Source organism: Ascochyta rabiei, chromosome 14 (genome assembly GCF_004011695.2).
Source record: "Ascochyta rabiei chromosome 14, complete sequence".
Lineage (NCBI taxonomy): Eukaryota > Fungi > Ascomycota > Dothideomycetes > Pleosporales > Didymellaceae > Ascochyta > Ascochyta rabiei.
Window position 1 is genome coordinate 1,245,364 of NC_082418.1, and position 25,260 is coordinate 1,270,623.

Here is a 25,260-nt window from a genome sequence, read left to right on the forward strand (position 1 = left end):
CGCATATATCGACGGCAGGATCGCAGCACTTGTACGTGGAAAGTCGGATCCCGGTCTGCTGTGAAAGTCGAGAGTCAACAGTACGTTCACACCTCGGAACACAACATCGAAAGCCTCCCTAAGGTGGTCCGTTGTATCAACATCAAGATCATTACCAACGAGGACAAACATCTCTCCACAATGCCGACATCGTTCCTTGACCTCCCTCGCGAACTGCGCGACCAAATATACGATTCCTTATGGATCGCCACCCCCAAGATCTCTCTCCTTGACCACCCGTCCATGGGTCGCATCGTCGCCTGCTACAAATCGCTCCTTACCCCTGAGACTGCCCTACCAACATGGCTCCTCACCAACAAGCAAGTCCTCGCAGAAGCAACAGCACAAATGATCCGGCACGGGACCTGGGTCGTACGACTGCGCAGCGAGTACGATGAGCAGCGAGTCGGCGCAGTGCTCTCTCCGTTTCTGGCTCGGCGATTGACGGTAACGCTCACCCACCCACTCGAAGGACCACGACCGCGGTGGCCACACGTCGTTTCCGAAGCCACACTTCGTCCATCGAAAGAGAACGTCGCGTGTTTGGCTCGCGTCATGTCCCAAATCTCCTCCACGAACAACGCGCAGGATGTCCGCTTAGTGCTCGAGCTCGTGCGGGAAGAGCCGGATGCGCGGATCGACCTCTCGCCATTGGAGGTTGCGAGCTGTATGAAGCCCGGTCTGAAGAAGCTGGAGGTGGTGGTTATGAGGGAGCAGATCTACCGGATGTATAGCGCGGAATTTGTCGAGGCTGTTGGTGCCGAGGTCAAGAGGGTGGGCAACAACATCATGGGCAACGATGAGGACCCGAGTGTGTGTGGATTCTTCCAGAATAGAGGGCTGATGTATACTTTTGAGCATCCGGCAGAGATGGAATTGTGTCGGGTCGACTCAGGGCTTGGCGGGATGGCATACTAGGGCCCGGCGTTGTGCGGGTGTGATATACCCCGACTTGGCTATAAATAATATGCTGTGTGAATCAACACTTCTACTTACACACAGCATGAGGAGCGTTCAAATCGCGAGTACGATCTTCGGTCATCCAGACCATAGTGCTGCTTACTTTTTGTATCGTTTGATGCTGTAGTGTAAGACTTACACCAGGCAAGTGGCCTGATTGCCGTCAGACTACTGGCACCCCTGAGGACCAGGTCAGACCCAGTAAGAGCTGCGCTTATCTGCGCGCTGAATCGACACTTGGATGTTGCACGTTGGGGCTTGTCAGGAACGTATGCTCTTACTCAATGTTCACGGATACGCATCCCTGAAACATGAAAATGAAGATCGTGACGAAGGCAAGTGCAGATACGGAAAGGATGTACATGTGCAGGTGCACATCACAATTTACAGTGTTGCACCAATGTCAATTCCAATTCCAATTCCTCGGAACACACAAGTTTGGGGTTCACGCAAGGCTCGGATTTATATGATTGTATTGGTATGGTCCTTTACAAATTTCGAGTATACATCCGAGAACCACAAGAGCTGTCGCTGGTCTGCCCTGCCCTTGGTAGTTTCGTGCGCGGAGTTACACATTTGTTAATAAGAGTAAACAATGCCCCCGTCGTAAGATCATAAACTCCGGCCTTGACATGAGCCTCTCAAGACTTCCAGCAATTTGGTGTCGCCGTCCATACTCCGTCAGACTTTGTTGAGACCTGTCGAAGTTTAGTGAAAACAATGTCAGCGTGTGACGAGCAAAACGTCCATGAATGCTTCGAGATACCCCCAGAACGAAGCACACAATGGGCGAGGAAACTCGAAGCCTGCGTATCTAACAAGAAACTCCAAACCACACCTTCGATGAGCGAGAGGTAACGCAGCGGTGCGTATGGATGTACCGGTGGGCGTCGGCTAAGCTCAAGTATGGAAGCCATGTTTAACGAAAAGTGTGATGAGAAGATAAGCAAGCATCCGCTCAGTGGAGTCATTGCGTCCCCCATCCTCGAAACCTCGAGTGATGGTTTGTTCCAGAAAAGACGTGGCGTAGATATGCATCGCTCGTGAACGCTAGGTAATGCGGGTCGTACATCTTCGTGAAAGTGTGGTTGACAGATCTGTTCTGTATATGATTCTGACGGTGGAGTCAGTCCTTGGAAATTCTGAGGCATGGGCGCTGGGGGACGTCAACATACCACAGATTGATCTCCATCTAATCCATGTAGAAATCGCCCTTCAGGATTCGCTCCTGCATAGCGTCTGGTTGCTTCGGCTGCTTCGGCATCTCACGGACGGGAGGTTCCATAATGGCAACACTCTTCGCACGTTGGTGAGTAGGCGCGCTCAGCATCGGAGACGGGCCAGAGATTGAGCCACGCTCAGCTCGGGAGCGGAGGTTCTCCGCGAAGTTGTAGCCTTCGCCTGTGGATGACCATGTCAGCGAGTGTTCATACTCGGGATAGTCTTCGACATTCTCTGCGATAGTGTGCGGCCAAACAGAAGATATAGATATGGAACGCCTCGAGGAATGACCAGGAGGTGACGAAGAGTGCAGGAAGGGTGCTGAAGTGGGCAGAGAATTCGACAATGAAGACAGACCTCGTCCTCGACCACCAGTCGGGGGAGAGGCTTTATGGGTGGAAGGTCTACCATTTGGGTTTCCAACACTACCACTGCCCTGCCTGACATCCCGCAGTGCTCGTGCACCGAAGCTGAGCCGTCGAGCGAAGGGGGTGGCTGGGTTGCTACCAGGAGCGGATGCGGAGGGGGCGTAGTCGTCTTCGAAGGGACTTTCGTCCACTGAGCCAGAGTTGACGCTGGAGAGGCTCTCAGTTCGTGTGCGGGGGTTGCCGAGGAAGGGTGACGTCTGGCCCGGCGATGCCGATAGGCCAATGGTTGTGAGTGAAAGGCGCCGCTGCTGAGCGTTGACAGCAGCTGTTGTGATGGGGCCTGACCGTCCACCTTGCTGTCCAGAATAGCTGCCTGGGCGGCCGAACAGATCTTGAAACGTCTGTCCGGTGATCGAGGCACGCCGGCGGTCCGTGGGGCCCGGAGACGCGTGAGGTGGTGAGTTGTTGCCGGAAGACATGGTGTTGGCGAGAGGTGTGCCTCGGCGGTAGTGTCGGTTGTGTGGGATTGGATTGCTGCAAGTTGGGTTTTGTGTACGTGTGTTGAGCTGAGCAGGTTGAAGGATGCGTCGAAAGGAGTAGGGGAGGGTGATAAGGTGGTAGATGTATGTGGCGCACGGACTCAGGGTCTTCGCAAGTGCAGTACGTCAGCGGGGCGGAATGGCGTGATAGGCCAAACTCGGTTTCGGAGGGAGGCGCGATAGCAAGAGCGTGGTGTGAGCCTGTGAGGAGAACTAATAGTGGAGCATAAGGAGCTACGTGAGACAGAGGCAAGGACGAGTGATGGACTGTAATATAGCATCCGCAGCGGTGGGTACGAAAGGCGCGACGGGGGGATCATCCAGTTGAAGCGCTAGCAGCGAGATCGGCCTAGCGTCTTCCCCCCGCAATTCGACCTGGAAGGAACAAAGCACTCCATGTGGATAGCATCTGCATCGTGAGCCAACCAGATGGTGGCTACGCGAGGCTAGTTTGTTGCTCCCCACAGCCCGACCAACCTTCTTGTGCCAATGCCAACTTGATGCACCACAGTCATCTTGGCGCCTCCACCTCTGCACAAGCCTTGGTGCTAACGGTGCCTCGCGTATCCGCCCACATGCCAATTGATCAGGTCGTCCATCTGCATAAAGCAGTGCTGATTATGAATCTCCTATCATCATCTTCTCGGGGGGCTTTTGGGCTTATCCAGCTCAGCACATGACGACTGTGCTACCAACCTCCTGCAAAAGCCATGCTGCCATGCTTGTAACGGAACCCGACGCAGCTGTTTCATCCAAGAAATGACTTCGCCTGCGCTGCACTGCGGGGTTGGCTTACAGCAAGTGCAAAACACTCGTCAACGAACAGCAAGATAAGCAATCCGTTCCAGTAAGCTCTCTAGAGCTCGATGCAGGCCTCGACGCATAGTTCTGTGGGCAGTTTGTTGGCCTCACCGCTGGAATGAGAGCACCTGGACAAAGTGATCCTGATGTGAAAGGGTTCCAAACGTCGTTTGATCCACTGTATCGGGGAGCGAACGCACACTGCATCGTCCATTTAGCGGCAACGCCAGCCGGCCAGTTACACAGATGAATGACCGAGTTGCTTTGCAAAGCGTGACAGCCCCTGTTCTGATTGGTTCCATAGATGCTCACACAATCTTCAACGTAGATGATCGACAGACCCGACATTCAGTCCGACATTCCTGTACGCTCAAACGTCCTTATCTTGCTGGTAGACCCGGCCATGAGAAGGACGCACATACGGGCGGTCCTTTACTACACTCGGTCCCATTATCGTACTCGGCCGTACCTCAGTGATCTTACTGCATAGCTTAGCAGCTGCCGGCCGCATCCTAAAGTTCTGGCACTGCACAGTCTGGATCTTGGCAGCGCCTACTGTACGGATGCGGGGACGTATCAGCTGAACATCTTACGACTCGCGTGCACTGCCTATTGACATGTTACGAAGCCCTTGCAACTTGAGTGGGTCATCACCGCCTGCGGCATGCTGTAGGGCTAATTAGGCCCGCACTGCAGGACTTCACGTGAGCATAAGGTGCGAATCGTACGAGTAAGAAAGCTAAAATGGTTTGTGTAACGTATGTACAGCGAATGTAAGAAGCGAAGTAAAGAGAAGAAACCACATCGAACGTTGCTCACAATTGTTGCTTGGAAAGGTAGGGCTTTCATCTCAAAGAAAGGGTAACGCAAAAGTATAGACCAGACTCAAGAACACATGCCGATGCATGATCAAAGAAAGTAAGAAAGGTAGTCAAGGGTATCAAGGAGAGTATAGAACAAGAAGAAGGGATGATCTAGATACGAAGGAGAGTACAGAACGGCAAAAACAGTCGAAAACGCTCAAATATTAAGACTGGAAAGGAGAGAAGGCCCAAGACATGAGAAGGAGTGGAGGAGATGCAAAAATACCACCAACTCCAAAGACCGCAAGACAAGAAGAAAAAAAACAGAAGCCGATAAGTGCCAGCTATGAAAGACTGGTAGGAGGATTGAAGAAAAGAGAAATCGGTGAACGGGCTTGCCTTTCAGGAAGCTGTTCGCTTGACTTGCCCACCACGAGCTTCTGAAGCAGCTCTCTTGCGACTGTCATGGACAACTCTGCGAAAAGCATTCAGGTAACTGACCGGGGTGTTGTGCTCGTCGAGTTTCTTCTCAATGCCCTGTAAGGTTGCCCAATGGTTGCGAATGACATCTTCGTGAGGCAGTGACTGGAGTGCATCCAAGACGAAGAATGACTTGCTGGCTGCCGGTGCGACGATAAGAGCGTAGTACAGGTTGTTCTCACTAGGACTTTCAGGCCGCATGCCCCACGTGATGTCCTCGTAAGCATCGACGTTGCGATCTGTAACCAAGTCCAGAATCCGTACCAGGGCTGCAGCTGCTCGAATCGCAATATTCTTTGTATCAGGGTCATCCTCGTCTTGTTGTTCGTAGAAGTCGCTGATAGCTTCGACCAGGGCTCTGAGCTTTTTCGCGGTGGTTGGCAGGTCAAACCGCAGCGCATCCACAGAAGCGTCTGTAGGACCATGGTCGATGTACTCAGCTAAGGCGTTGAAGGTTCGCGTGATGCGATTCTCGATCTTTTCAAAGAACACGCGACTCTGAAAGTTTGGGTCGATGATGTCGCGCATACTAAGAAAAAGTCCAGGGTCTGCAGCGGCGTACTGGGTGAACAGCGCAGCGAGCTCTTGATATTTCTTCGAACGTTCTGATGTAAGAGGCGACTCAGGACATTTGAACTCCTCAGGCAATGCTTCCTGGGGCTCAAAGACTGAAAGCATACTGATAACTGTTTCTCTGATGTCATCTTCGTCTTCGGGCACATCTTCGTCCTCGTAGACCCAATCCAGGTCGTTTGCAATATCTTCTAGACCCTTCTTGCGCAGCACGTCTGCTGGCTTGACGTGCTGGAAAGTTGATCCATCTGTCGAAAGTTGCAAAGGCTGATCTTTGACGATATCAGGAACCGTAGAGACAACGTGATCGCCAATCCAATAGATGTGCTCGACGAATGTCAGTTAAGCATTGCAGACTCGGTAGGTGACTCGACATACCTTACAAGCGACGCCATTTTCATTGGCGCCACATGAGCATCGAGGTTTTTGGAAGTTTCCACCCATGGTCACTTCAACGTCGTCGTTGATGTAGAAATACTGTGTTTGGATGCTTGGGTCTTCATCGTCGATGTTCGTCGTACAATACTTCATTCGGATTCCATTATCCTGGAGTCCTCTTTTGACCCGTCGCCGTTGGTTGGCATCGAATGTGGATACATTGTAGCTGAGATTGTTTGTCGATATGATGAGGGAGGGCGTGGGTGATACGGGCGAGACTGGTTCGACAGAAGGTAGAGGTGAATCTTGATCGAGATGTTGAGGTGGGCTTCCTGTCCTTGATGCCTTGATGGCCCTGGCTCGAGTAGTCACCATGGCCTCCTCGAGCGAAAGCTGTGAGAAATCCTCCACTGACATGAAGACCGAACAAGCTGGAGTGCTACATCTTGTTCAAAGCACATCGCAAAGATATATATCGTTCAACCTCGCATGTCCTGCGCCCCAAGGCTAAGGAATTCCCCGAGCAATGCGTGAAAGTTGTCCATTCTGTCGTGGGCGCTTAGGACGTTGGCCCTCCGTGCCGTCGAGCGTTGAGGCGTGTGGACCGGCTGTGGCTGTTCAGAGCAGAATGGTAAGAGACCAAGACAATTAGTGACGCCACAAGGCTGCGCGACCAACCACGAACAGACACTGAGCTTTGAAGGGGCCAATGACTGTTCTCTCGGGTATCTTCTGGTTCCTGAGCTGCACCGTACTTGCCGTCAGCAACATCGTGTTCCTGACACACATTGCGACAAATATGCAACTTCTGGCAATTTGCTGCCATTTGCGCACCAATAGACGTAGACCGCACATCACCTCCAAGGCAATTTGCCCACATACGGCGCTATTAGGGTCCAATTACACCTCGCGAACTTCCGCATGCGGTCAGTTATAGTCCTTTTCCGCCGTACCCCTGACCTGAATACGCCGTTAATATACTCTGTCAGGCCATTGCGGGGGAGCGTTCGTGTGCGCCGCTGCAATGCAGGACATTTCACGTCACTGCAGCCGCATTCGAATCCGTAATCGATGCCGCGCATTTCAGAACACAGGCGCATAAGCGCCGTCGATACACGTAAGTGGTGCTCGGAATCAGGCACAATGCGGCTGTAAAGTTGCGATGATGAATGCTGTTGTTGCAGCGCCGGCCATGTGGAGATTGAGAGAGGGTTGGCCCGCTCAGCCCTCTGGAGCCACCGTACCTAAGGACTCTATGAACCCTGCACCCGCCAGTCGTCCTACGCTATACCACGTTTTGTCCAAAAATTGCGAGGCTGATTAGCTGAAGGGATCGATAGCCTTTGGCACAAGCTTCTGACTGTTTCCGGACTTGCTGTGCTATGTCATGCAAAGACACCGCCCTCATCGTTGAGACTGCCTTGGGCCAACTTCCGGAGGCCAGCATAGGCAACTATACTCAGCCGCACGCCAGTGTTTAGGCAGCACAAATCCGGGCAGGAGAGCAATGCACGAGATCGGGGTTCAAGTCGTCTGTTTGACAAATGATACGTGACTTGTATGTACGTCGGTATTGGAACATCGCACCGGGCCCTTCCCGAAGAGGTGTGCAACAACACAGCGCGGCAGAGCGTGCCTCGTTCGAAATTTTCGCAGCGAAATAAGTGACCCAGGAACTTGGGAATACCGAACCAGGCTTTGGGGAAGACAGGGCAAAATTCACCCATGTCGATAATCGAAGATTTGACATTGGCCACTAAGAGAAAAGATGTAGCCGCCGAAGGACATGGAGACATAAATTGGGACATAGTACAGGCATCAAGCCCTATCCGTCCAGTCGGACCACTGCAGCTCTGCGGCTATGTTTTTAGAGCATCAACCTAGCCAAGCTACTCGGCTGCAGTAGTCGGATGCGCGTGGTGCACAGTGTTGTAATATCAAGACAAATAGCGAACGTCACCAGGCCCAGCTCGACTCATGATTCATACGGTTTGGAGAAGCGCTGTGTGAACGTTCCAAAAGGTCCCCACGCTGCGTGGCCACGAGCAAAGTGATCGGTAAGGCGCAGTCCTAGTCTGAGGTCACGTTAGTTGTACGGACACCGAAAGAAAGCACAAACTCACGCTGGATCCCTCACCTGTTGCTTCCTCCCGCTCGCATAGCGTAGACAAAGTTTTCCCGTGAGCTCTGTTGAGAGCTATGTTCCTTGTTCTGTCCTACGGCAACGATGTGTTTGAAAGATATCCCTCCCCAAGGAAGACCTGAAAGTGTATGATGGTCGTCAAGGTGGGCCGCTTCTGGGGGTGTGTAAGAGCTTGCTGCCTGTCGTACGTTCTCCATCTCACGCTCTGCATCCTCTCTATGCTCCTTGGCTTTGGCTCCTGTAATAAATTAGTGTCCGTGATCTGCATTTCGAATGGGACCACTTACTGAACCTTTGTTGGGCCAACTTGTTCTGGATCCTCCGTCTCTCCGCCGGATCTGTAACATCTGTCCATTCCTCAGACCGTACTTCAGTAGAAGATGTATTGGAGGTCCAGTCCCCACCGACCGGAGACGGAGACTGTGACTGTTGGCCTTCACCACTTTGTCCGTAAGACATACTGTCCAGGCCTTGTTGAGAGGGGGCTCGTATGACACCGTTGACAAGTCGACTAGAAAGAGCTGTTTAGAGTATAGGCGTGTGAATGCGATATTGTCGGCAGGTCTCGCTTCAGATTTGTGGTTTGGCAAGACGAATATGGAAATGGAAATCCAACATCGAAAGGTGTCGCATAGCTTGGTGACCAATATGGCCGTGTTGGCCGGCCCTGGCAGGAAGAGGTAATATAATAAAGTATTGTTCTCCAGCTGTTGGATGTTGTAGCCTGTTCTATTACTGTATGGACACAAAGGTGATGTTTGGGGCTGTAAAGGGACCCAAAATAGACACGCATATATATCCCAAGAAAGGTAAGAGGGTAAGACTTCAGAGAAGAAGGTTATGTACGTCTCTGGAACATTGCTCAAAGTCTGGCTATCAAGTCAATGAAGAGAATATGTCGGATGTTGAACGGGATTCAGGTTCATGTCCTGGTTCACGGCTAAGCAAGCTACGGACACACCGCAGCGGGCCACATCATTGGTATTCACGTGGATCTTACGTCCGAGGGACTAGGTCACGAAAGGACCATGGGGGCTTACCCAGCCTAGGCTCCGACACATGGTCTTCAGCCTTTTGCAATGGGATTTTCTGTGAACGACCCGACGAATAGAAACGCAGGGAGCCTCATACAGTCGGCCCTCCCGTAATGTGGAGTATGAGCCGCACCGATGACGTTCCTGTGATAGTTGCTGCTTACCGGTGAAGAACAGGATTCAGTCGAAAACTCCGCAGCCCTGCAGGGTGGCCCGTTTCGTCACCGTGAAACTTGAGTAACACAGTCAGAGCCAACGCCTGATTGGTATCCGAGTAATTGAAGTAGCGCCGTGCACCTCTCGATGAGTGAAATTGAAGGTGTCGGAGGAAGTACCTGCATGGGTCGCTACCGCGGGAATGGCATGCCATCGGCAAGGCCGGTGACAGCCTTATCACAGGGCTGAGGTACCATTGATGTCAATTGACCCTCAAATTTAGCGCAAGCCTTGGGCAACCGTTTGATCTAGCCAAGAGCAGAGAGGGACAGTGCTTCAGCCTTCGGTTCGTACTGCCCCCAACCTTATCTTCCTCATTGTTCGTACTTGTTAGCGTACGATAGTCGTGGTATGCGACAAAAATGCCTGACCCTATTGAAAGTGCACCTTGCTTGTTGTAGATTGCTGCATAGTTGACGTCTCACCGAATTGATCCCCTACGTAACGTCGAACCATGTGAGCGCAGACGATGTGCCGAATAGGTATCGCGTGCGAACAACCTCAAGCTTAGCCGGGTTACGAATTCACAAACCGATGCAAGAGCGGAGATGGGTGAGGACACCCGGTGAGCAATTCAAAGGTTTGGGTGCACGCGGCATGTAGGAGTATGAAAGACGCGAGTGAGGAAGTTGCGGTCTCGGGAACGGCGCGATGCTCGATCAGGGCTCTGGTTCATCAAATCCGCCAATGAAGAGAGCCGGCCCGTGCTCAGCCACTGGAAACGAGTTCGGCGTCACCGCTCATCGACACTCAGGTCCCCTGATATAGGATATCATTGTTGGCAAGGGGACCCACACGTATGCCTGGAGATCTTCAGTACCTTCGCATTCCCTTCCCAAGTTATGCATCGACAGTCACTGTTCGTGCAGCAGGGAACGAGACTCGGTAATCCTTTCGCATTAGACGGCACTATTGTGAGATCACGGGTTTCGCATTCACAACCCTACGTAACTGGCGAGCAATCGTTTTACGCCATCATCACCACAGCAATGTGGAGCCATCCATCCAGATATGCAGTTGCTCGTAACAGATCCTCGACACTAGCACTTAACGGCAAAACTGCACCGTGCAAAACTGCTTGTGCAAGGAGCGGACTACGTCTGCTGGGAAATAAAGTCGGCAAAATTTGATTTAATGCTGTGCCAATAGTTTGCGGTTGACCTGATGCATTGTCAGCCTGACGATTTGCAGCCTGCTCACCGCATTGCCCACTTACGCGATGGGAGATTCGGCGCGACCAGACTTTGTACAACTCTCAAACTACCAGGACTAGTTTCCTTTTGCTCGCTGTTATTCGCAGCATGTGGGAGATATATGCGTACAGGCAGGTGTCGTAGTGCAGCTCCTTGAGGGTTTAATAGCTTCTGGTTGATAGGGTTGTACAGCGAGAAGTCGTGTCGCCTGACTGCGTCCCAGAGTTGTGTGCTATCTTTCTCACTCAGAAACATGACGGTCTTCCCAGTTCCGTTACGTAGATAGTCGGCTTCCTTGACGCTGTTTCTGAATAGATCGTGCATGACTTTGTCCTCGATGTCAAGCCGAACGAGCTGCTCCGCTGGATAATTGGAGAAATGGACTGTAAGCTTCCATGGCAGGCTGCGGTGCTCGTCTTCCGAGCTTTCAGTTCTGTGGGATGGCGACAAAGGCGACGAAACGTCTGAGGGATATGCTGGCTCGGCTCCAGAGTAGAGATCGTACAGCAATCCGAGAGGGTAGTGCCACTTCAATGGTACACCTTCGTATGATAGCCACAGGTCTGTTGAAGAGACATCAGGATAGATCAAATTTGGTGAAAAGAAGGTATGCAGATTGCGAACAAGTAGGCCAAGATAGGATAGTCTTGGGAACTGGATCTACGAACGCATGTTAAGATTAGTTCAAGGTGCTGAGTGTGCTCTTACCAAGTATGGATCAGACTTGTCGAAGGTCCTACAATCTTCGTTATGCAACCGCACTTCTAGAGGTATACTACCATTCCAGACACTCTCACGCAGTCTGCTCGCGACGTCTCTTGAGCCCATCACCAAAGATGTATAGACTAAAGTGTCTGTGGGGCAGGCGGCGTTCCGGGTAGCGTGGGGTGCAGGTGATGCGCAGGTGCAAGGGACCTCGGCAGCCGCCAACCAAAAGACCAGCAAAAGCAACTTCGTAAGATTGCGCGTTTTTCGTTTCTCACGCGTCTCTACAACAACGAGCAATTTCGCTATGTAATATCCTGTAGGACTGCTGATCTTTCCCATTTACCTCAACACGATCCACGGCAATGTGCGCACGCAAATGGTCGACCTCCTCTTCTTCCCACGACCGCGCACCATGAGTGCACGACTCAGTCGCAAACGATCCCGCCTAGCAACGGAGTCAGATGATGATGAAATACAACAGTTACGAGAGCCTTCACCAGCACTGCCTTGGCTCGGCGACACGCTGAAGAGGTCAAAAACTCAATGCGAACTCGACGAGCTAGACATCGTTGAGCCCACAGATGCGTGGACTGTCGACGTGGACGCTATCCTAGCCAGCACAACGCTCGCTGCACCACAAGGCAGTAGACTCAAGTCTCACAACAATTGGCAAAGATACGAAAAGGGAGGGTCTACTACAATATTTTGCGTGCAGGGCAATCTACAACTGCACTATGATCTGTTATGGTACGTATTTCGAACCCTTAAACTTGCCATCACTGCAGTACCAGATCGAAGTCTAACTAGTCACAGCTCTGCTCTAGATGAGCTCTACGCAATCGCACCCTCGCTACAAGCCTTCGTGCTATGCTACGATCCCGCTACACACAACCTTTCTGAGACTGCGCCCTTCTCGCTCCCCTTAATCTCGGCCGTCGATCCGCCGAACAACCACTTTGTCCGCCTAGGGCTGTTGCATCCGCTAGGCGGAGGTAAGTTTCCTCTAGATGCGTTGGCAGTTGTGGACAAGAAGGGTCACCGAAGGCTAGTGTTGCCGTTTGGCTGGGGTGCTGGCAGACATGCAGATACGCCGGCTGGCCGCAGCATACAGAACAAGATGATGATGTTGCTCAAGCATTGCGTCGAGACCCTAGAGAGGGAAGCATAGAGCAGAGAGGCATCTGGTTGCGGGTTGCTACTGTGTCAAGGGAGCACACGTTGAAGACATTTAGAGAGCACATGATACCTAGAACAATGAGAAGATCCATGCACAGAAGATACGATACTGCCACAAGATCTTTCTCAGAGCCTTCAAAGCGCTACCTCAACAGCAGCAGTGGTTGTGGTCCATTACTCAATGCCGACTCCCTTGACTTGATCAGTAGGGTACCCCGAAGATCACAATAGATATGGGGAAGAGATTGGAGATTTTCATTTTCAATTGATGAGTATAATCGTAACTTCATGACCATGAAGGCTGCTTCAAGTCGCAATGTGTCAAGCCTGGGCGAGTGCAAGCTCTAGCCGAGCCTAGTCTCCTTGTCTTTGATGGGGATATCTGAACCGGTAGTGGTCTTGTACTGGCCTCGAATGAAGTCGGAGATTTGCTCGTCCTTGGCCTGCTCGACAGCAGACTATGGCTGCATTAGCATGTGTGCAATGTTCCCCGGTGCAAGTGACGACATACCTCGTTGTCCTGAGCGCCCTGTCCAAGGAACTTCTCCTGTACAAAGTCGACGCCTGTGGCAGGTAAGTATCCGAGCAATTGCAGCACACGATCAGGCCAGCTTACCCTTGTCGAGGTAGTCCTCGTTCTTCTCGCTCTCACGGCCGCCTCCAGCAGCAGAGTTGAGCTTGTCGCCAATACCGCCGAGGAAGCCGCCGCTGCCACTGCTCTGCTGCTGCTGTCCTCCAGCAGATCCACTCGACTGAACCTGCTCGTTCGAGGTCTGACCCTGGCTCTGGCTGTTGCCGCTGCCGGTGAGCTTGTTGACGAAATCCATTGTTGTTGAAGGTGTTGGTTGATGGGAGTTGATTGTATGGGATGAGGAGGGGTTAATGCAGGTAAAGGCAGGTTATAAAGCTGTTGCAAAGCTCGAGCTTGGTAGGCTGTGTAGGGGAGTAAACAGGATCTAGGCGGTCTTGGTAGTAGTAGTGCAAATGATGCGCTGTGGGATAACGCGTGCCTGACGTGCTAGGAAGGCGCTACGTCATTGTCGGCCGGACCCTTGCCATGCTACGCTCGGTGACCCCGCTTTGGATTGGAAAAAGCAGCCGCGACTTGACGCGGTGCCAAACATCCTCTCGGCACCTCCGATTGATCTGCGAGAAAGGGGTGACACAGGTCTCACCGCACGACTGTCGGAATAGCGTCATCATGATACCCATCACCATCGTCACCGGCTTTTTGGGGTCTGGGAAGACCAGTAAGTGTCTGGACTGCTCAACAATGTTGGTCAACTCCCAAATTTCAATACGGAGACTGATGTATTGTAGCGTTGATCTTGAACTTGATACAACAACTACCCAAAGACTACAAGCTTGCCCTCCTCAAAAACGAATACGGTGATGTAGCCGTCGACTCTCAGCTGGCTTCCTCTCAAGCCATCTCTGGCGTGCAAGAACTTCTGAACGGCTGCATATGCTGCAACCTTGTAGGCCAATTGTCCGATGCTCTGGAGCAGCTCTCCAACGATGTCCAGCCAGACCGTATCGTCATCGAGACCTCTGGGTCAGCGTTTCCCGCTACCTTGGCAATGGAAGTGAACAGATTGTCGCGAGACACAGGCAAATATGTACTTGACGGGGTGATGAGTGTTATCGATGTCGAAAACTGGAAAGGGTACGAGGACACCAGTTACACGGCGAAGATCCAAGCAAGGTACACAGACTTGATCGTCCTTAACAAGTGGGAGCTTGTCGACGAGAGGCGGCTAGAAGACGTCGAAGACAGAATTCTGGATCTGGACGTAGATCCTCCAATCCCCAGGCAGAAGAGCAGCAAAGGCTGGGTAGACAAAAACATTGTATTCGGTCTGGATGCAAAACTAGCAAAGTCTGTCGAACAGCCGAGCGAGAACGGCAACGGCCACGGCCACGGCCACGGCCACGAGCACAACCACGACCACTCAAGCGAGGTGGAGGTGCTCAGCATCACCCTATCAAGCAAGAACAGCTCCGACGCAGCCAACGTCGACACAGAAAAACTCGCAAAACTTCTCCAAGACCCCACCAAAGACGAAGTCTACCGCATCAAAGGCGTACTCTACGCATCGACGCCTCCACAATCATCGGACAAAGACATCAGCACGCCCACCACCGCCACGGGGCGGGGACGGTACATTCTAAACTGGGCGTTTGGCCGCTGGACATTCACACACGTCCCGGAAATACCGTCCACGAGCGAAGAAAGCGAGCCAGCGCTCCGCTTGACTGTCGTCACAGCGCGATTCGAGTCGAACAAGTGGAAGAAGCAGATCGAGGGCAGCGGGCTCATCGCCCTGCAAGACGGCGCAGAAGCGCTGTTGACGGTGGAGAGGAAGTGAGAGCACGATACCCAGATAGCGATGAATCTTTCAAGTCCTTGCTGCTATGCACACTGTTCTATTCTGGCCTTGGCTCGTTTCGTGACGTGGAGCAGGTCCGTCGAATTGGTGTCCTCCCAAGGCAATCTATGAGATCCGGGTCCTAGTATGGCTCTGGTTTCAAGACTCGCTGGTGGGCGAGACGTCGGTACAGAAACCATATCTGCCTCTTCAACGCCACGCCGTTGCACCCCCACGCCATTTCCAAGCATAGGCTGTTGCAACGACGATAGGTTTGAACCTGGATCTAGTGACAACGAACAAAGCATGAGTATGTGATCACGTGAAAGCTTGCTGAGCACGACTTCACAAGACGACTCGTCTGACAGAGAATGCAACAATGGGTTGAACGTCCAATGTATCGGATTTCTCCTACATACCCTCATCCATGATGACGACTCTCTTCTTCTTTTTCTTCTTCTTGACTTGCTCCGCGTCGGGCGCCTCGCCCTCACCCTCTATCTCTGCCTCGACGCCACCACCACGCTCGCCCTCGGGCTTGGTCTTCTTCTTTTTCTTCTTCTTGAGCGGCGCCGCGCCACCGCCGTCGTCCTGCGCGGCCTGCGCGGCCTGCGCTTCCGCCTGAGGAGTCTGTGCGTCGTCGCCCTCGACGGCAACCTTTCGCACCTTCTTCTTCTTTTTCTTGACTACGCCCTCCTCCCTGACGTCGACGCGTTCGGTCGCGCGTTGCATTTCCAAACGCGAACGCTCGACGGCCTGTAGCGCGCGTGCCATTTCTGCTTCTTCTTGCTCTTTGCGCTCGATTTCTAGCGCGGTGAGGCGGCGGTTGCTGCTCGTGCTGTCGTCGTCGAGAGACAGCGAGCCGAGGCCTGAACTGTCGACTTGCAGTAGGGATTTCTTATTGCGCGTCGATGCGGGTTTAGGCGTGACAATGTCCTCGCGCTCGGGATCTTGGGACGCCGGGCCGAGCGTCTCGTCGCCCATGATTTCAACCCGTCGGACGGGTTTGCGTGGGCTACGTGCGCGTGGGATGTTGTCCGAAGATGCGTGTCTGCTGTTTGTAGAAAGATCGAGATCCATAATGGGTATCGAGTCGATATCCAGATCGTTGCCGTCTCTATTCCCGTCGCGGACGATTCTGCTGAGCGGGGTGACGGCGCCGCTGCCGCCTTCGGGGTCGATGTAGAAGGGGTCGTCTTTGTAGCGTTCTTTGCGTTCTGCTTTGCGGCGCGCAATGATGTCGGCGTCCAGGTATTCTTCCTCCACGGCATTTTGGTAAGACGCGGGCTCTTTATGGGGAGCGTCAAGACGGTCGGCTGCTGGAGCAGAGGTGGGTTCTGAACTAGTGTAGGAGGCGACGGGTTCACTGTAAGCAGCGTACACCTCGTCTTCGTCTGCTTCGAAACCGTCTTGCTCGGCTTGAGAAAGAAGACTGTGCAAGTTCGGGTTGATTGGGGTGTCGAGATCGAGATCGTCTGGTATGGGGACTTTGCGCTGGGCGCCCGGTGCAACAGGGTTGAGTTCGGCGCCGGAGAACAGCGCAGGTATGGCTTGGGTCAGCAGGAGTGGTGGTTCAGTGAAGTCTCCCTCTGTATCTGTTGGTGCTCCAGATGCAGCCTCGGCCGCTAATCGCATCAACTCGAGATATTCGACTGCGCGTTCCTGAACCTCAAGGCTGGGGTGTGTGGAGAGCGGCTCGAGGAAGTGGATGATGCGTGCCATCAGGAGAGACATTAGTGTCTTGCGTTCTGGCGTCCAGGATATCCGCTCGTTACCAGCCATGCTCGAGAAGACCTTGGGTATTGCTTGGAGATACACCGCGAGCGTCTTTGAAGAGAGCTGGAGAGATGCAGGATGGAGCAGCGAAGTCATGACGGGCTCCGGTTGTGAGAGGTACGAAGCGTATTCACCGACGAGCCAGCCAGCATATTCGAGCACGCCTTGTCCACCATTACCTGACGCTGGGAACATTCGATCTCTGCGGTCCACGAGCACCAGGGACTGTGCTGCATCTACAGCTTCGTGGCGTACGCTGCGGACTCGAACAGCAACGTTCTGTAGCTCGTGTCCAATGCCAGCGCCGACATCGTCAGAGTGCTCTGGATCCTCCTCCTCTTCTGTCATTGCTGCAAGCTTGGTAGCGGGCGAGACGCGAACAAGCTGCGTAAGCACATCGATATACCATTCAAAGTCGGTGACGTTGCTGTACGTGTCGCGCGAACACATCTCTAAGATCCTTCGAATGACATTGGCTCTGTAGTCATCAGGCAAAGGCGGTGGCTGGTCAGATCTCTGCTCGTGCGAAGGAAGTGCGTTCTCGGCATCCTCATCATCAGAGTCGGCGTATGGCACAACACCGGTATTCCTAAACCGGTCGTTCCCTGGCTCGTCTGCTGCGGTGGCTATGGGTGCGTTCCGCAGCTGGCGCATGAGGCGTCCTACAATCGCGGTGAGGTTGTCAGGATTGACCATGCCAACGACAAGATCAAGAGCACGCATTCGTATCGAGATGTCAGGGTCGTCGATGCATTCCAGTATGACATCCTGTTGTTGGCCAACGAGGTACGGGTGCGAGCCAACAATCTTGTCGAAAGCGAGTAGCGCCACGTATTTTACTGCAACGGATGAGACTGGGCTTGAGCAGTAGATTCATGTGGAATGAGCTTACAGTTGGAGTCGCCCTCTATGACCATCATGCCTCGCAGCTTGCCGACGCATAACTTGGCTACTTCTTCGCCTTCCGAGGTGCCTTCGACGGCTTCCAAGATGCCCCCCTGTATTATGCCGCTGATGCATTCATACAGCAGAGACATGGCGGATGTCTCCCGGATGATCTTGGTCAGCGGAGGCAGCAGTTTCTTGATCAGTCGAGGCTCGAGGGGGGTCAATGTCGCAAACTGCACGTGGTCAGCACGGTGAAGAAGGCAGGCAAGGAAGGAAACGTACGAGCTTGATGAGCTTGATAGCCATCCAGTTGTTTCCTCCCTCGACCAGAAGGTCGAACAAGCGCGGGGCAAGCGGCAGGAAGTCCTGTGGTCGCCTCCAGCCCAATTCGCAGACGACGTTTACAATCGCAGCCGTCACGCTGGGATCCTCATTCTCGTCGAGGAGGCGGTCTTTAATCTTCGGCCATGCAGGTCGCAGGGTCTCGGGATAGACCAGGGCCAGTCGGTACAGCGTGACGACGGTCTTCTTGCGAATCTGGGGGTGAGAGTGCGTCAATCGCGGGATGAGGTCGGAGAGGACCGAGTTGGCCATGCTTGGGTTGATGACGTGCGGTATGGCGGCCAGGGGCAGCGAGATGAAGGGCGGCGTGGGCAGCATGATGTCCTTCTTCAGCTGGTTCTCGGCGAGCACCAGGACCTCGGTGTCGCGGCGGAAGCTCTGCACGGCGGCCAGGTAGCCGGTGCGCTTGTGGCGGAACTTGGGGCTCGACATGACCTCGAGCACGTTGAAGCTTGCCCAGGACATGTCGTGGCCGAACATCTCAAGGTAGGTGAGCTTCATCAGGGCGGTCGACTTGAGGTCCATGTCGTTGGAGCGGATTTCCTGCCGACATTCCTTGATGCTGTCGGCGATGTACTCCCTCTCCGAGCCCTTGTGGTTGCGCAGGCCCCGGATGAGGTCGTAGAGGGATTTCTCGAACATGGCGCCGGCTGGTCACGCAGCGTCGTGCGGGTGGTGGAGCGGCCGAGGAGGGGCAGGCGGGCAGGTGGGCGGGCGGTTGTGAAGAGCGAGCCAGTGGGCATGATCATGGAGAGGCCGAGCACATATCCAAGCTCGTTCCAGCCGCAGCAATCGGGTCTGCAGGGGCGCACGAGCGCGGTGCGGCGGTGTTGGCCATGGAGAGGGAGCGCGAGTCGAGGCGCATCATCCCGCCGGCGACTCGGCGCCGACCCCAAGTGGAGCTTGGACGCCATGTGCATGTGGACGGGGACGTGGACGTGGACGTGGACGCGGACCGGGACCCGGACCTGGACCTGGACCTGGACGCGGGCCGCTGGACCTCCGCATGCACGACGAGAGCAGGCAGCCGACTGTCGGTCCACAGTGCACACACGCCCTCCCCCTCGCCAGAACGCCCACAATGGCGACCGCCAACCTGCTCACCCCGCCCACCCGCATCCCCCGCCGACCGCCCTCGCGCTCTCGCAGAAGGCGCCGCTCATCCTCTCCAACCCGCCCACCTCGTCCCTGCCGTGGCCGCTGTCGCTCCTCTTCTCGCGCGAAACGCCCGAGTCGTGGGCGATCCACGAGAACCTCCTTCTCTCCGCGCTGCGCACCGGCGACGAGTCGTCGGCCGCCCAGATTCTGTCGCGGCTGGAGTCGCGCTTCGGCGAGCGCAACGAGCGCATCATCACGCTCCGGGGCATCTACAACGAGGCAACCGCCCAGACGCCCGCCGACCTGGAGCGGGTGTTTGAAGGCTACGAGAAGATCCTGCGCGAAGACCCAACCAACGCCAGCATCCGCAAGCGCCGCGTCGCCGTGCTGAAGAGCCTGGGCCGCACCAGCGACGCCATCACCGCCGTGACGGTGCTGCTGCAGAACTCGCCCACGGACGTTGAGGCCTGGGCCGAGGCGTCGGAGCTGTACGCGAGCCAGGCCGCGTGGGGGCAGGCCATCTACTGCGCCGAGGAGGTGCTGTTGATCGCGCCTCTGAGCTGGAGTGCACACGCGCACGTCGCCACGCTGCACTACCTGTCCAGCACAAGCAGCAGCCCCGCGAGCACGAGCGAGCTCGCCCTGGCGCTGAAGCACTTCTGCCGCGCCGTCGAGCTGAACCAAGGCTACCTCCGCGCCTTCTACGGACTGAAGCTAGTCGCTCCGAAACTCATCCCCTTGCTCCCCGACGCATCTGCCTCGTCGAAAAAGAAGAGCGACCAGGACGACGACGACGTGCCTCTCCCCTCGCTGACGAGCGTGCAGAAGCTGGACGAGATGGCAACCAAGAAGCTAGGCGACTTTATCCGAGACTTTGCGAGCGCGAAAGAGGGTCAGTCCGGCTACGACGAGGCCGAGATCATCGCAGCGAAGGAGCTGTTGAACCGGTAGGCTGCTGCTGTACCATCCAGCCAAGCAGAGCAGAGCAGAGCAGAGCAGAGCAGAGCAGAGCAGCGAGTCCATTACCAAAGCAAGGAGTTGAGGCGTTGATCAAGACGCCCAGACACAAGACAAGTGGTGCACATGTAGACGACCACTACTGCTCAAGACGCAAAGCCATCAGCCCGCACCCCTGCAGACCCATCTTCTACAATAAACATTCCAGCTGTCAGACACCACCGATGAACTCCATCCATGCGCATATGCCTAACCCCCCCCCCCCCCCCTCTTAATCGTAACTCCAATGCACTCCACCTACCTGCCCTGAGTCTATTGCACTCCCTCCCTGTACTGCGATGCCATGCATGACACCCCAGCGCTCTGAAGCACTCACCCACCCTGGTCGTTTCTTCAACACACGCCCACCGAAGCACTCACGCCTATAGGTATGCAAACAAACATGTACACATCGCAGTCTCAACTCTCAACTCTCGAGTCTCGAGTCTCGAGTCCGTGGGAGAACGGGAAAAGGACAACGCACCAACAGCAACAGAGAGAAAGAGAGAGAGAGAGAAAGAGAAAGAGAAAGAGAGAATCAGATGAGTTGAAAGAAAGGGGGGGAGGGGGGGATATAGTTATTATAATTACAGCGAAACCTCTTGGCCTAAACTCCAAAGAGGTTCTATTTCCAGATGCCTCGAGATGTCTCGAGATGCCACAACACCTTTCCAGATCCATGGCCATGTTCATGTGCATTTCTTCCTTGACCAACTTCCTCACAACGCCACGACGCCTCACACTCCTCGGGGCTCAGTCCAGCGCTACTCCATCTAGACCGAGGTGATAGATTATTGAATAGAGGGGAAAAAAAAAAGAAAGAGCCTTCTACTAGGAGGCTTGGGATAGATATGCATAGATGCGATGTGCTCTTTCTTCTTCTCTTTCTTCTTCCGTCTTCCGTCTTTTTTCTCTCTCTCTCTCTCTCTCTCTCTCTCTCTCTCTCTCTCTCTCTCTCTCTTCTCTCACTTTTCTTCTCCCTCGCTCCGTCCTTCCGTCCGTCCACCCCCTCTCCATGCCATGTATGTATGGTGATTCAATCAATGAGCAAAAAAGGGGGTAGTCGCGCCGATGAGTCATTTTCCGGTACAGCGCAATGATGATGAAGAGGAAGAAGAAAGCAACTCAACCAAAAACGCCATGTAAATGCAGTCAGCAGATAGAAACCCGAGAAGAAGAAAAAGAAGAAGAAGAAGAAGAAGAAGAAGAAGAAGAAGAAGAAGAAGAAAACGCTCCCATATCACACGTGGCCCGTCAAATCGCAACGAAACATCTTCAGCCTCCGAAGAAAGCAGCCTCCCTAGAGGTTCAGGCCGCGGGTGAGGTCTTCCAGGCCCGAGCTCGCATTCTCTTTACCCTTGCCGAACTTGCTCTTGCGGGCCGCCATGGAGCCCCAGTCTTCGTCGTCCTTTTCGTCTACATCCAACTGCGGGCTGCTCTTCTTCAGGATGCCCTTGATCGCGCCGGGCTTGTTGCCGCCGCCGCTCGTGGCTTGCAGCGTCATCGAGGTGCCATTCGAGACTGCATCCGAATGGTTAGTGACCGGTCGGTAGCGCGCAGAAAGACCAATGTTGGAACGCTCAGAAGGTGCTATCGACGGTGTGTATCCCGGACCGGGTCCCATACCCATGCCAAAGCTCGAGTACGGCCGCTGCTGCTGCTGCTGTCCGTTTGTAGATACCAAAGACATGGTTCGATTCTGAGGAGGTTGCATACCATTCTGCATGCCTGGCACATTCAAAAAAGAGTTGTTGCCCATCATGTTTTGACCCTGGCCCATCATGCCGTTGTTGAAGGCGTTGTTTGGCATAGCCATCGGCATCCGGGCATCTTGCTGCTGTTGTTGCATCTGCTGCATCTGCATCTGCTGCATCTGCATAGCCATCATCTGCTGCATCTGCTGGTACTGCTGCTGCATTTGCATAACGTCGTTTTGCTGTGGCATGTAGCCCATGCCCATCATCGGCATCTGGCCAGGCGAGCCCATGGCTCCTCCCATCATGGGGTTCATGCCGTTCATGCCGTTCATGGGGTTCATGCCGTTCATGCCGTTCATGCCGTTCATGCCGTTCATGCCGTTCATGCCGTTCATGCCCATACCATTCATGCCCATACCATTCATGCCCATAGCGTTCATGCCCATGCCCATGCCCATGCCCATGCCGTTGCCCATGCCGTTGCCCATGCCGTTCATCATGGGCATCTGCGGCACGCGCGTGGGGTTATGAAGCTGGCCTTGGCTGTTCATCTGGCTGCCCAGCATGCCAGTAAAAGGACCTCCCTCGGGCTTCTTGCTCGAAGCGCCGCCCAGATACTTCTTCTTGGTCATGTCGCGCATCTGGATCTGGTCGACGAGGGAAGGCGCTGCCATGCCGGCGTCTTGGTACATGAGCGGTGGTGGTGCGCCCATGGGTCCTTGGCTGTAGCCTCCACCGGTCATTGCATCGCCGGCGACCGACTGTGGGCCACGAGGGAGGTGGTTGAAGCCGAGCGATTCGCGGTTTGCGTGGTGCACCAGGCCGCCGCCAATGAAGGAGCTGTGTGGGTCCATGGGCAGATTTCTGGCAAAGGCAGGAAGGGCGGTTCCGCGATTCCCACCCATGGCGCCGGCAGAGGCTGGGCGGTCGGGGAGGTAGGAGGGCATGGCGTTGGTGGGCTGGCTGGGTACTCTGTTTCGCGATGTGCTGGGGAAGCCGTGCTGGGCAAGTATGCCCAGAGGAACGTCCTCGTCCTCCCATTCGTCTGCCTTGATCGAAGTCTCCGAGGGGAAGCCCATGGTGGACGAGGCAAAGGCGCCGTCGACGATGCTCTCGGGCCTGTTGGGGTTGCCTGGGGCTGTCGTGGAGCGACGCATGGCTTCTCTCGCAAACGTCATCTGTTGGTTCTTCCGCCTCAGGACCTCCTCCTCTTGGCGCTTCCGGATGGCCTCCTCTTCGTCCTCGTAGTCTTCGTCGGAATCGCTGTCTTGCGGGGGCGGGGCGGCGGCTCGCTTCTTCTGGTACTCGCGAAACTCAGCCTGTGACATGACGCGCGAGCCTGAAGGGTCGAGGGGGCGAGGGGGGTCCTTTGGGACGGGAGGGGCTTGCTTGGGTGCAGGCGGGGCCGGTGGTTGGGGCTTTTGGGGCGGCGGGGCGAAGAGGTTGTCCTCGTCGTCATCGTCGTAAGCAATGGCCGAGGGCGGCAGGGGCGCTCTCGGGGTGGCGTTTGTCGAGGCGGAGCGGGACGAGAGGGGGGTCTCCAAGGAATTGGCGGACGAGGTGGAGAGGGAGGTGGGGTGCTGCTCGGGCGAGCTGGGGGGGTAGGTGTCCTTTTGCATAAAGGGCTGGCGAGCTTGGTGGCCGTTGGGGTCGTGGAAGGTGGCGGACGAGTGCAGGTCGGGGCTGTCGGGGGCCATGGAGACGGGGGCGTACTGCTGGTACTTGTGTGGGGGCGGCAGGGGCGGTGGGGAGTCGTCGTCGTCTGAGCGCGGCGAGCCCATGAGGTTGTCGGCGGAACCACGGCTGTCCCAACTCCTTAAAGGCGGCTCGACGTGGGACTGGGACAGGACTCTGATGGGCTCGGGCTGGAATGTGCGCTTTTCCGCAAGGAGCGAGCGGCCCGGGGGCTCAGGCTGGCGGGCCATGTCAGGGGATTCCTTGCGGTTGAGGCCGCTGAAGATGTCGTCAAAGGAAGCGTCTTCTCCAAAGGACAGGTCTTGGTCGAGCTTGGGCGGCATGGCGGTGCTGGCATAGCTCGAGGTGGTCATGGCGCGATCTCGCTTACCAAAGCCAAAGGGCATCGTGTTGCTATTATTGGCGGGTGCTCCTGAGCTAGTCCGCGGCAGGGCAGGGAGCGTCTTCTTGGAGCTGAAGTAGGAGCCGGGCGAGGTGCTGTGCGGCGCAATGTGGGGGCGCGGAACGGTGGCAAAGAGGTTGTCGTCGGAGCCCGTGTCGGTGGACGAGGGCAGGGTTGAGGTGGAGCCGTGGTGGGCGTTCATGTAAGGACGCGAGGTGGAAAATTGCGTCCCACTGCTGGACTTGCTGTCACTAATGCAGGAGTCAGTGTCAAGGGTCAAGGCGCAGCTACAGGGACGCCGGCGCTACCGCATGGGCCAGGCTGCCTTACCGCTTTGAGGATCCTGGAGAGTCGTCCTCGAAGGATTGATTGCGCGCCTTGGAGGTTCCGCTGCCGAAGCCGCTGAAGCGCGGGAACTTGGACGACTTTTCCTTTTCCATGGTCTTGCGGCGCTCTGCCAGCTTGTCCACCTCGGGCCGGCTCATGAGGCGGAAGCCGCCCGAGTCGGTGGTGGCGGCGGGCGGGGCAGGGGCCGGGGCCGGGGCAGGTGCGGCGACATCAGGGCTCGTGGGTGCGCCGGCTGCAGCCACGTCGTCCAGCCCATTGCTCTGCGACTTGCGGCGGGCGGTGAAGAGGCCGAGGCCCGGCTTGCCCATTGCGTGCGTGTGGGTGGGTGGATGGGTGTGAGGGGGGATGCGGTGCGCGCGAGGCGCTCTCGATGCCTGAGGTGGCCTGGGACGAGCGGGCGGGCTATCTCATGTAGGTGCGCGCGAGCGGGCGGTGGACAGGTGGACAGGTGGACAGGCGGATAGGCGGACAGGTGGACAGGCGGATAGGCGGACAGGCGGACAGGCGGACAGGCGGTGGACGGCGGCCGGCTGTTGAGGACCGGCGGGTAGGCGTGGGCGTGGGCGTGGGCGTGGGCGTAGGTGGGAGAGGCCGAGGGAGAGCAGGCGGAGGGATAAGAATGCGGTGCGGCTAGAAGCGAGTGTGAGTGTGAGGTTGGGTCTGAGGGCGTGATGTCAGCCGGGGCGCACGATGCAGAGGCAACGTCGAGCCACGTCGAGCCACGTCGAGCAATGTCAGGCAGTGTCGAGCAATGTCAAGCAGCGTCGAGCAGTGTCAAGCGGTGCAGTGCAGGGCGGTGCAGTGGACGGCGTGATGGGTGCGTGGCAGGAGCGGCGTGGAGGGTGCAGGCGGCGAGAGGGCCAACATCAGACAATCTCCATCAGACGCAGACGCTTGCTTGCGGTCGACGGTCGACGGACGATGGTCGATGGTCGATGCACTAGCAGCCGCCCGGCGACAGCTCCCAACTCCCAACAGCCGCACACGCAGGAACGCAGGCCACTTGCTTGCGAGGCGCCCTTTCTGTCACCACCCTT

The 25,260-nt window shown here is 55.5% G+C and overlaps 12 protein-coding genes across 14 annotated transcripts, besides 26 other annotated features; 4 read left to right on the top strand and 8 right to left on the bottom strand.

Moving 5' to 3' along the window:
* Positions 1 to 180: 180 nt before the first annotated feature.
* On the top strand, positions 181 to 957 carry EKO05_0008370 (uncharacterized protein; the record flags this gene model as incomplete). The annotated part of the gene is made up of 1 exon (XM_038946510.1): positions 181 to 957. One exon carries the CDS (start codon positions 181 to 183, stop codon positions 955 to 957), a length of 777 nt encoding a protein of 258 aa, XP_038796816.1.
* A 683-nt stretch (positions 958 to 1,640) lies between these two features.
* Positions 1,641 to 2,150, bottom strand: EKO05_0008371 (uncharacterized protein; the record flags this gene model as incomplete). The annotated part of the gene is made up of 1 exon (XM_059637284.1): positions 1,641 to 2,150. The coding sequence occupies one exon, from the start codon at positions 2,148 to 2,150 to the stop codon at positions 1,641 to 1,643; it is 510 nt and encodes a 169-aa protein (XP_059493267.1).
* Positions 2,151 to 2,191: 41 nt separating this feature from the next.
* On the bottom strand, positions 2,192 to 3,067 carry EKO05_0008372 (uncharacterized protein; the record flags this gene model as incomplete). 3 transcript variants are annotated; one of them, XM_059637285.1, is made up of 2 exons in its annotated part: positions 2,192 to 2,400; positions 2,629 to 3,067. In XM_059637285.1, 2 exons carry the CDS (start codon positions 3,065 to 3,067, stop codon positions 2,192 to 2,194), a joined length of 648 nt encoding a protein of 215 aa, XP_059493268.1. The 3 variants fall into 3 exon arrangements, with proteins under 3 accessions (XP_059493268.1, XP_059493269.1, XP_038796817.1); XM_059637286.1 differs by having other exon boundaries at positions 2,578 to 3,067; XM_038946511.1 differs by having other exon boundaries at positions 2,192 to 3,067.
* A 2,066-nt stretch (positions 3,068 to 5,133) lies between these two features.
* On the bottom strand, positions 5,134 to 6,579 carry EKO05_0008373 (uncharacterized protein; the record flags this gene model as incomplete). The annotated part of the gene is made up of 2 exons (XM_059637287.1): positions 5,134 to 6,111; positions 6,163 to 6,579. 2 exons carry the CDS (start codon positions 6,577 to 6,579, stop codon positions 5,134 to 5,136), a joined length of 1,395 nt encoding a protein of 464 aa, XP_059493270.1.
* Positions 5,912 to 5,945: a tandem repeat.
* A 1,558-nt stretch (positions 6,580 to 8,137) lies between the features above and the next one.
* On the bottom strand, positions 8,138 to 8,764 carry EKO05_0008374 (uncharacterized protein; the record flags this gene model as incomplete). Its single annotated transcript, XM_038941402.2, has 3 exons — positions 8,138 to 8,237; positions 8,300 to 8,543; positions 8,593 to 8,764. The coding sequence occupies 3 exons, from the start codon at positions 8,762 to 8,764 to the stop codon at positions 8,138 to 8,140; spliced, it is 516 nt and encodes a 171-aa protein (XP_038796818.2).
* Positions 8,765 to 10,751: 1,987 nt separating this feature from the next.
* Positions 10,752 to 11,576, bottom strand: EKO05_0008375 (Autophagy protein 5; the record flags this gene model as incomplete). The annotated part of the gene is made up of 2 exons (XM_059637288.1): positions 10,752 to 11,408; positions 11,457 to 11,576. 2 exons carry the CDS (start codon positions 11,574 to 11,576, stop codon positions 10,752 to 10,754), a joined length of 777 nt encoding a protein of 258 aa, XP_059493271.1.
* A 256-nt stretch (positions 11,577 to 11,832) lies between these two features.
* Positions 11,833 to 12,624, top strand: EKO05_0008376 (uncharacterized protein; the record flags this gene model as incomplete). Its single annotated transcript, XM_038941345.1, has 2 exons — positions 11,833 to 12,203; positions 12,270 to 12,624. The coding sequence occupies 2 exons, from the start codon at positions 11,833 to 11,835 to the stop codon at positions 12,622 to 12,624; spliced, it is 726 nt and encodes a 241-aa protein (XP_038796819.1).
* A 352-nt stretch (positions 12,625 to 12,976) lies between these two features.
* On the bottom strand, positions 12,977 to 13,459 carry EKO05_0008377 (uncharacterized protein; the record flags this gene model as incomplete). Its single annotated transcript, XM_038941262.1, has 3 exons — positions 12,977 to 13,090; positions 13,144 to 13,196; positions 13,249 to 13,459. 3 exons carry the CDS (start codon positions 13,457 to 13,459, stop codon positions 12,977 to 12,979), a joined length of 378 nt encoding a protein of 125 aa, XP_038796820.1.
* Positions 13,334 to 13,363: a tandem repeat.
* Positions 13,460 to 13,833: 374 nt separating the features above from the next.
* Positions 13,834 to 15,001, top strand: EKO05_0008378 (uncharacterized protein; the record flags this gene model as incomplete). The annotated part of the gene is made up of 2 exons (XM_038941507.1): positions 13,834 to 13,882; positions 13,953 to 15,001. 2 exons carry the CDS (start codon positions 13,834 to 13,836, stop codon positions 14,999 to 15,001), a joined length of 1,098 nt encoding a protein of 365 aa, XP_038796821.1.
* Positions 14,535 to 14,567: a tandem repeat.
* A 411-nt stretch (positions 15,002 to 15,412) lies between the features above and the next one.
* EKO05_0008379 (AP-3 complex subunit delta) lies at positions 15,413 to 18,649 on the bottom strand (the record flags this gene model as incomplete). The annotated part of the gene is made up of 3 exons (XM_038941499.1): positions 15,413 to 17,616; positions 17,670 to 17,898; positions 17,948 to 18,649. 3 exons carry the CDS (start codon positions 18,647 to 18,649, stop codon positions 15,413 to 15,415), a joined length of 3,135 nt encoding a protein of 1,044 aa, XP_038796822.1.
* Positions 15,442 to 15,463: a tandem repeat.
* Positions 15,484 to 15,535: a tandem repeat.
* Positions 15,544 to 15,565: a tandem repeat.
* Positions 15,569 to 15,623: a tandem repeat.
* Positions 18,650 to 18,748: 99 nt separating the features above from the next.
* On the top strand, positions 18,749 to 20,056 carry EKO05_0008380 (tetratricopeptide repeat domain-containing protein; the record flags this gene model as incomplete). Its single annotated transcript, XM_038946512.1, has 1 exon — positions 18,749 to 20,056. The coding sequence occupies one exon, from the start codon at positions 18,749 to 18,751 to the stop codon at positions 20,054 to 20,056; it is 1,308 nt and encodes a 435-aa protein (XP_038796823.1).
* Positions 18,928 to 18,994: a tandem repeat.
* Positions 20,057 to 20,079: 23 nt separating the features above from the next.
* Positions 20,080 to 20,119: a tandem repeat.
* A 394-nt stretch (positions 20,120 to 20,513) lies between these two features.
* Positions 20,514 to 20,556: a tandem repeat.
* A 41-nt stretch (positions 20,557 to 20,597) lies between these two features.
* Positions 20,598 to 20,636: a tandem repeat.
* A 335-nt stretch (positions 20,637 to 20,971) lies between these two features.
* Positions 20,972 to 21,011: a tandem repeat.
* Positions 21,012 to 21,068: a tandem repeat.
* Positions 21,069 to 21,079: a tandem repeat.
* Positions 21,079 to 21,105: a tandem repeat.
* Positions 21,106 to 21,271: 166 nt separating this feature from the next.
* Positions 21,272 to 21,329: a tandem repeat.
* Positions 21,330 to 21,401: 72 nt separating this feature from the next.
* On the bottom strand, positions 21,402 to 24,360 carry EKO05_0008381 (uncharacterized protein; the record flags this gene model as incomplete). The annotated part of the gene is made up of 2 exons (XM_038941509.2): positions 21,402 to 24,126; positions 24,206 to 24,360. The coding sequence occupies 2 exons, from the start codon at positions 24,358 to 24,360 to the stop codon at positions 21,402 to 21,404; spliced, it is 2,880 nt and encodes a 959-aa protein (XP_038796824.2).
* Positions 21,749 to 21,767: a tandem repeat.
* Positions 21,915 to 22,025: a tandem repeat.
* Positions 22,107 to 22,196: a tandem repeat.
* Positions 22,236 to 22,289: a tandem repeat.
* A 20-nt stretch (positions 24,361 to 24,380) lies between the features above and the next one.
* Positions 24,381 to 24,387: a tandem repeat.
* Positions 24,388 to 24,426: a tandem repeat.
* Positions 24,427 to 24,540: 114 nt separating this feature from the next.
* Positions 24,541 to 24,576: a tandem repeat.
* An 81-nt stretch (positions 24,577 to 24,657) lies between these two features.
* Positions 24,658 to 24,739: a tandem repeat.
* Positions 24,740 to 24,773: 34 nt separating this feature from the next.
* Positions 24,774 to 24,802: a tandem repeat.
* Positions 24,803 to 25,125: 323 nt separating this feature from the next.
* Positions 25,126 to 25,161: a tandem repeat.
* The last annotated feature ends 99 nt before the right edge of the window (positions 25,162 to 25,260 follow it).